At 52.9% G+C, this 8,323-nt stretch overlaps 1 protein-coding gene across 1 annotated transcript in view; it reads left to right on the top strand.

The window, feature by feature from the left end:
- The window catches only part of SDK2 (sidekick cell adhesion molecule 2), a 122,259-nt gene extending 114,262 nt beyond the window's left edge, over positions 1–7,997 (top strand). The window contains exon 40 of the mRNA XM_011936630.1: positions 6,731–7,997. Coding sequence (XP_011792020.1) covers positions 6,731–7,084 — 354 coding nt within the window. The 3' untranslated portion in view covers positions 7,085–7,997. The remainder of the gene's footprint in view (positions 1–6,730) is intronic.
- The last annotated feature ends 326 nt before the right edge of the window (positions 7,998–8,323 follow it).

The following is an 8,323-nucleotide window of genomic DNA, read 5'->3' as shown; positions in this document are numbered from 1 at the left end:
TTTCACCATGTTGGCCAGGCTGGTCTCGAACTCCTGACCTCAGGTGATCTGCCCACCTCGGCCTCCCAAAGTGCTGGGATTACAGGCATGAGCCACACCACACCCGGCCAAGTCTTTCTGTTTCTTTCCTGCAGTGCAGAGGCAGATAAAGCACCATAAGGAGACGACTTCTCCTGGAGGCTCAGAGAGGGCTACCTGAAGAAGGTGGCATTTATTTGAGCTGGGCCTCAAAGTGTGAACAGGACTGGCTCATGCATAGAAGGGAAGCGTGCAGGTTTGCAGCTGGCTGGAGGGGGATCATGTTCTGCTATCACCCTTCTACTGAATGGCTCTGACCTTTTACCTGTGTTTGCCACTTTTCCATCAGATTGGGCCATGAATCCAATAGGCTCAGCTGAGACCTCGTTGGTTCTCCTTAGCCTGACTGCAAATAGGCTCAGCTGAGACCTCGTTGGTTCTCCGTAGCCTGACTGCAAATAGGCTCAGCTGAGACCTCGTTGGTTCTCCGTAGCCTGACTGCAAATAGGCCTCGTTGGTTCTCCGTAGCCTGACTGCAAATAGGCTCAGCTGAGACCTCGTTGGTTCTCCTTAGCCTGACTGCAAATAGGCTCAGCTGAGACCTCATTGGTTCTCCTTAGCCTGACTGCACCCCAGATACTGGCAGCCCAAGCTTGTGCCAAACAAGAAACACGCTGCAGGGCAGAGCCAGGCCGAGGAGAGACATACTGGGCGCCTGCTGTGTACCGAGCCCTGTGCTTTGTATATTCTCATTTAACATCTAGCTGTCCTGCCATGCAAGTGAAACCATCCCCATTTAACAGCTGGGGAAACTGAGGCTCAGAGAAGTCAAGCGGTATGCCCTTAGTCACAGAGCTCAGAAGTACAAGCAACTGGGATTCAAATCTAGAGCCAGCTTGCTTGGAGGGTCGTGCCTACCGCAGCCTGGCCTCATGCAGCTGCCCAGCACGGAGAGGAGTTTGAAGGAAAGAGGCCTTCACTGCCTGCAACCCCACCCCAGTGACCTCCCTTGAGCCTCCTGAACTACAGACATCTCTGACAGCCGGTTGCAGGGGGAAGGGCACACGTTGTTGTCACTTTACCTATAAGGGCACAGGTAGCACATATGACATTGCTTCTGAGCTGACATTTTTCAAAGGACATTCTTGGGAGATTTCCAGCTGTCTTAGCACAGGGAGCCCAGAACCTCGACGAAATTGTGCCTCCAGGGGCACAATTCTGAGGTTCTTCAGAGACACACGGAGACACATCACCCCTACCCCACCTCTAATCCAGAGGCTGCAGCCCCTGCAGAGAGACCCCGGCTGGCCCCCCCAGGTAGAGGCATCCAGGAGACAGGCGGAACACCCTGCACAGGTGCGCTGCCGGCTTCAGGCTAGAATCAGTGCAGAGCCCTCAGGACCACGGATGAGAGAGGGGCTCCTGCTTCCCGTCTCCCACGGAGTTTCACAGGGTGACTTCTCTGTCATCTAGGGCAACACATTCCTCCCAGACTCCGTAAGATTCAACAAGATAAGGGTCCCCTGCCTGACCCCAAGGTCTCAACACCTTCCCTAAGGCTGAGTCTGGTGCCAGATCCTTTGGGCTGGAGATGAACAAAAAAATCAAAAGGGCTTTGCTTTGCTTCCTCCTTTCTCCGGGGTTCTGCCTCCTTCTGGTCCCCCCTCCCCACGCCCATCACCAAGCCTGGAGTCTGTGCTCCCCGTCCCCAGACCCCAGTAATTGCTGATTGAGTGGCTTTGAGGAGCTGTTAAGAGACCAGGGAGACGAAGCAGTCACTTGATTGCCTGGTGGCCTGGCAGGACGGCCCCTGAAAGGCCCCCTTTGTGCTGGGCCGGTCCCTGGGAAGCTGCATTCAATTACCGAGGCCCGTGAGAATTGAAAGCCGCAATAGGAGCCCCTGGTTTCCCCCTCGCTTTCTTCTCTTCTCGCCCTACCCCCACCCCGAAAAGAAACAGATGTTCAGGGAAATGGAGGCGGGAGCAGCAGTCGCTGATGCAAAGCCCTCCTGCTTGGGCTTTGGAGGGCGGAGCGGGGGAAGGGGAAGACCAGACTCTGGCCTGCCTGGCCCCTCCCGCAGCGCGAGCTCTGTTTGGCTCCCTGCTCTTCCTTCTGGTGCCTTCCATCCCCGAGATGCTGCCCATGGAGTGCCTGGGAGCAGTAAGCATTCGGCAGATAGTAGCTGGTAGGACAGGGATGGTCTAGATGAGTGGGCTTTGGGATCTGGGCCCCTCGGAGGGCCAGAGAACCCCACTCCCCACCTTGCTTCCAGTCCAGACATGCCCCTCTCTCGGAGTTGGGGGTTGGTGGGGAGCAGGCAGCTAACCTTCTTCTCCCATTCCAGCTGCCTGAGCACTGAGTTAGCCTCCCCGGCTTCCTGGCCCCTTCTAATCCCTGCCAGGGGGGCTTTGAGGCTTCTCACTCCATCTCTTCCCTCTCCCACCCAGGCCCACCCTCACTGTCCCCATTGATAATACCTTTCACAGCATTCTCTCCTGGGTTAGCTCACTTCACCCTGTGAACTCTGGAACTCTACCCATTTTACAGACAAGGACACTGAGGCTGAGACAGCCTGCTGGTAAGGGCCAGAACTTCCCCGTGCCACAAGCTCCTCCCCGCAGAGATTCTTTTCCACTGGTCCCACAGTCATCCTGGGGTTCCCTCCTCTGCAAGGCTGGGGCCTGGGGCTAGCCAAAATTCTAGAACCCCTGCAGATGATGCTAACAACTGTTCAAGTCAGTTAGTGGGTGGAGAGACCGAACCTGTAGGGAAAACTGGAGGATATCCCTGTCTGGTCCCCCGCACTCACAGACCCTCACTGCTCCTGGGCGGGACAGACCCCCAGCCTCCTGCCTCACAGATCCGCGCTGCTCCAGGCCAGCCTCACTCGGCCCAGCGTTAGGTGCCCCTGCTGGGCATATGGAGTCTCCCTGCCCTGCCTATACCCCCTCTTTGTTCTCCTGGGCCAGCAGCTGGGCGGTAGGCACAGAAAGGGGCTTGTATTCCGCTGCATTGCGTCATGGGGCAGACCGAGCCCAGGGACTTTCCATTGTCTTGGGCAGCCGTCTGTGCCTGCCAAGAGGATTGAGGTCCTGGCGGGGGAGTGTCTGCTGGGGGCGGTGGTAAGGAGAGTGGCTGGGGTTGTAGAGGGGTGAGGAGAGGGAGGGGAGGGGCCAGAGAACATAAATTAGCAGATGGACTAGGGAGTATTTAATTCCTGCTGGGAGTGGGGGTGGGAGGTTGTGGGGAAGCTCTTATTCCCATCCTGTGGTCTCCAGGCAGGAGTGTAGGAGTTAAGGGGTGCGTGGGCTTTAGAAAGTCAGGCAGATTGGAGTTCAAGCCCGGCCAGATCACTTCCCCAGCAAAACCCTCACCCTTCCTGTACTTTATGTGCCGGTCAGTACCCAGGCAGCATCGGTGCTCAGGTAGCAATAGGAGCTACAGCACAAAGGTGTGAAAATTAAATCCAGTTACACACATCAGCGTTTCGGACTGTCGGGCAGAGTGCCTGCTCCAGTGGCAGGGGTCGTTATAGTTCTGTTCATTGTAGCTACGTCCCTCGAGATGTATCCCCATGTTATGAAGGACTCTGAGTTCCTGAGAACAAGCCGTGCATCTCATTTCCCAAAGCCCAGACCCTTGGGACAAAAGTCCCCACTCCATTTTCTTTACCTGTAAAGCAGGACACAGCTCCCCATCCCAAACTTGCTTGGATTGGGCTACCTGGGTTTTATGTTCTACTTGGGTTGCTGTGATTCACTAACTTCCCTCAGGCAGGAGCATTGGCTGGGGAGGACTGAGGAGGCCTGGGTAGGGTCCTCTGAGCTGCAGTGCACTGAGCGTGTGCTGTACACTGAAATCGAAGCACTTCTCTTCCAGAGAGTTCTGAGGGTGGTCCCATCTGTTGTCTTATTAGCTCTTAAAACATGGCTGGGAGCTCAGGGTAGGGGAACGGGTGCACAATGTTTTTAGCTCCACAATTCAGATTTCACTTTCCAACCGAGACTGATTCTTGTTTGGGGCTGATGTCCCCAACAGATAGATGAAGCTTGTGCCTAGGCCATCAAAGTGTCGGAAAAAAAAAAAGTCAGGAATAATTTAATATTTTTATCTTTAAGAAAAACAAAAAACAAAAAACTTCAGGTTGGGTGCAGTGTAATTATGCCTATCCCAACACTTTGGGTGGCCGAGGCAGGAGCATAGCTTGGGCCCACGAGTTTGAGACCAGCCTAGGCAACAAAGAGAGACCCCTGTCTCTTAAAAACAACAACAACAAAAAAAAACAGGCCAGCCACGGTAGCTCACGCCTGTAATCCCAGAACTTTGGGAAGTCGAGGTGGGCAGATCACCTGAGGTTGGGAGTTCAAGGCCAGCCTGACCAACATGGCGAAACCGCATCTCTACTAAAAATACAAAAATTAGCCAGGTGTGGTGGCGTGTGCCTGTAATCCCAGCTACTCAGGAGGCTGAAGCAGGAGAATCACTTGAACCCGGGAGGCAGAGGTTGAGGTGAGCCAAGATCGTGCCACTGCACCCAAGCCTGGACGAAATGAGCAAAACTCCATCTCAAAGATAATAATAATAATAATAACTTTAAGGTTTTAGATTACATGAAAATTCTGAACTTTTGTTTAGATTTTTCTCATGCTTAGTTTGTAACCAAGTGTTGTTTTTATGTTGGATCACACGTGGACAGGCACAGGCATTTTTTTACTGCCTGGAGCCTCTAAAGGTCTTAATCTGGCTCTGGCTTTGTCCCCAGTCACAAAGTAAATCAGAAGCTGGACCAAGATGATAACTTAGTAGGTTGTGGTTGAACCTCAAAAACATGGCTCTGCGTCAGAGAAGCCAGACACAAAAGGCCACATATTATGTGATCCCATTTCTATGAAAGTCCCAAATAAGTTAATCCCTGGAGACAGAAAACAGATTAGTAGTTGCCAGGGGCATGGATATAGGGAGTGCCCGGTGGGGGCAGAGATGGGGAGTGACTGCTTCCTGGGTACAGGGTTTACTTGGAGGTGATGGAAATGATTCGGGGCTGGATAGAAGTGGTGGTTGCACAACATTGTGAAGGTCCTAATGCACTGAGTCATAGACTTTAGAATGGTTCACTTTCGGTTATGTGAACCTCACTTCAATTGAAAACAAAGCTAGGCCGGGCACGGTGGCCCATGCCTGTAATCCCAGCACTTTGAGAGGCCAAGGCGGGTGGATCACCTGAGGTCAGGAGTTCAAGACCAGCCTGGCCAACATGGTGAAACCTCATCTCTACTAAAAATAGAAAAAATGAGCCGGACATGGTGGCAGGTGCCTGTAATTTCAACTACTCCAAAGGCTGAGGCAGGAGAATCACTTGAACCCGGGAGGTGGAGGTTGCAGTGAGCCCAGATTGCGCCCCTGCACTCCAGCCTGGGCAACAAGAGCGAAACTGCCTATCAAAAAAGAAAAAAGAAAACAAAACAAAACAAAACAAAGGTGAAGTAAAGTGGCTCATGTCTGTAATCCCAGCACTTTGGGAGACCAAGGCAGGAGGATCACTTAAGCCCAGGAGTTCTAGACCAGCCTGGGCAACATAAGGAAATCTCATCACAAGAGAAAATTTTTTTAAGTTAGTGGGGCATGGTGGCATGCACCTATAGTCCTGGCTACTCAGAAGGCTGACGTGGGAGGATAGCTTGAGCTCAGGAGGTTGAGGCTACAGTGAGTTAGGATTGCATCACTGCACTCCAGCCTGGGCAACAGAGTGAGACCCTGTCCCAAAAAGTAAATAAATAAATAAATAAATAATAATAAATAAAAGTAAAAATAAAAAGGAAAGAAAATAAAACTTGCCAGGTGTAATGGCTGACACCTGTAATCCCAGTACTTTGGGAGAGTAAGGCGGGTGGATCACTTGAGGTCAGGAGTTCAAGACCAGGCTGGCCAACGTGGTGAAACCCCTAAATACACAAAAAATTAGCCAGGCATGGTGGCACATGTCTGTCATCCCAGCTACTCAGGAGGCTGAGGCAGGAGAATTGCTTGAACCTGTGAGCTGGAGGTTGGAGTGAGCCGAGATCATGCCAGTGCACTCCAGCCTGGGTGACAGAGTGAGATTCTCCAGTGCACTCCAGCCTGGGTGACAGAGTGAGATTCTGTCTCCAAAAAAAAAAAAAAGAAAGAAAGAAAATAAAAACTCAAGTCTTCTGATTCTATCAGGTATATCCCAGCTCTAGGCCAACCCCATAGTAGACCCTTCCGGTCTGGGATCTGCTCTGAAGGAAGCAGCAGGCGGGCACAAACGGGCACCAGACCCCCTTGGCAGCGAGGGAGCTGGGAAGCCCAGAGTCCAAGTCTTGAAAAAGGCAGAGCAGGCCAGGCGCAGTGGCTCACGCCTGTAATCTCAGCACTTTGGGAGGCTGAGGCAGGTGGATCACCTGAGGTCAGGAGTTCGAGACCAGCCTGGCCAACATGGAGAAACCCCATCTTTACTAAAAATACAAAAAATTAGCTGGGCATGGTGGCAGGCACCTGTAAAGTGAGCCAAGATTGGGCCATTGTACTCCAGCCTGGGCAACAAGAGTGAAACTCGGTCTCAGAATTTAAAAAAAAAAGAAAAGAAAAAGGCAGAGCAGAGTTTTGAACCATCATGCCCTGTGCCTTCTGGCCCCGACCACAATAGCCTGTCCCTACGGGGCCACTGACACGCCCTGATTCTCTGTCCTCCCAGGGAAGTGACAGCGAGTACGAGGTCGACTCAAACCACCAGAAGGCCCACTCCTTTGTCAACCACTACATCAGTGACCCCACATACTACAACTCATGGCGGCGGCAGCAGAAGGGCATCTCAAGGGCACAGGCCTACAGCTACACTGAGAGCGACTCGGGTGAGCCGGACCACGCCGCCGTCACCAACAGCACCAGCACCCAGCAGGGCAGCCTCTTTCGGCCCAAGACCAGTCGGACTCCAACGCCCCAGAACCCCCCTAATCCCCCAAGTCAGCAGAGCACCCTCTACCGTCCCCCCAGCAGCCTGGCCCCTGGCTCCCGGGCTCCCATAGCAGGATTTTCATCATTTGTTTGACATCGGAAGAGGAAAAAGCAAGAAAGAGAAAAGGCACCAAACTCCTCCTTCGCCCTCCTCTCACCGCCTGCCAGAACACAAAACACCAAGAAACCAAGTCAACTTTTCACCTCCTGAGTTTATTTTTCCAGAGATTCCAGGGCCAGCAAAGCCGGCGTTCAGAAGGAGGGAGGAAACCGTGAGAGGATGTGTGTGGCCAGCAGCTCTTCGGCTTTGAGATGGTGGGGTTCGCTGCTCCCTTGGGAATTACACGGAGCTGGGGAAGTGGTTGTGTCACTGCTATGGACACAGAGTGGGGTGGGCCTCTGGAGAGAGACGGGGAGCGAAGGCTGAGGACTGGAGGCCGCCAGGCAGGCGTGGCTGAGGAAGAAGCTTCTGGATGTCCACCCGGCTGCCCCCTTCCAGGCCCTGCAGGACCCCTGGAGCCACTGCCACTGCTCTCTGCAAAAAGGATGGGCATCCCGGAAGCTACGCCTGCCTTCTCTCCCTGCTCCTCCTTCCCCTCTCCCTCCATGCACCATCACCGTGGCTGGCAGGCATAGGACAGCCTTGTCCAGACCCCCTGTCCTGTCTTGGCAACCTCTACTGCCCACCTCCCCTGCTCAACTTCTCCACCAAGCATTTGGTTTATTTAGAAAAAGGAAGAGAAAAAAAAAAAAAAAACTGAAGGGTGAGAATTTGCTTCGCGCCTTCCTTGTTCCTGCATATTTTTTAAAATTGTGAATCCAAGGAAGAGAGTTCAAGGGTAGAGGAGAAATCCCCACAACTGACCCTGCCTCCCTGTGCTGGAATTGACTTTCCTGAGCACGGACAAGGAAAGATGAAGTCTGGGGAGCAGAGGTGTAAATAAGGCAACTGGCCTGGGCACTGTGGGATAATTAGGTTTAATGCATTGTGGGCAAGATAAGAATGACGCTTTGTTCTCTTTCTTCCAATCCAGGTTCCATCTGTCCCATCTTTAAAGGACTAGTCAGCTTCCCTCGGCTGAGGAGTGAGGCACAGGTGAGGGGATCTCCCTCTGGGCAGACACGTCACTCTCCACTGGATAGATTCTCACCACACACACACACACACACACACACACACACACACACACACACACACATCTCCCATGTACTTGCAAGGAACAGGGTCTAGGGATCCTCTCCAGAACAAACTCATTTGGGTCCTCCTAGCCAGACAGCACGCTCACTTTCAGATCTGTGTCCCTCTCGCTGTCACCTGGCAGCCTCCTAAGCA

Source organism: Colobus angolensis, unplaced genomic scaffold (genome assembly GCF_000951035.1).
Source record: "Colobus angolensis palliatus isolate OR3802 unplaced genomic scaffold, Cang.pa_1.0 Scaffold1, whole genome shotgun sequence".
Classification (NCBI taxonomy): Eukaryota; Metazoa; Chordata; class Mammalia; order Primates; family Cercopithecidae; genus Colobus; species Colobus angolensis.
This window is presented reverse-complemented; position numbering and strand designations above follow the sequence as displayed.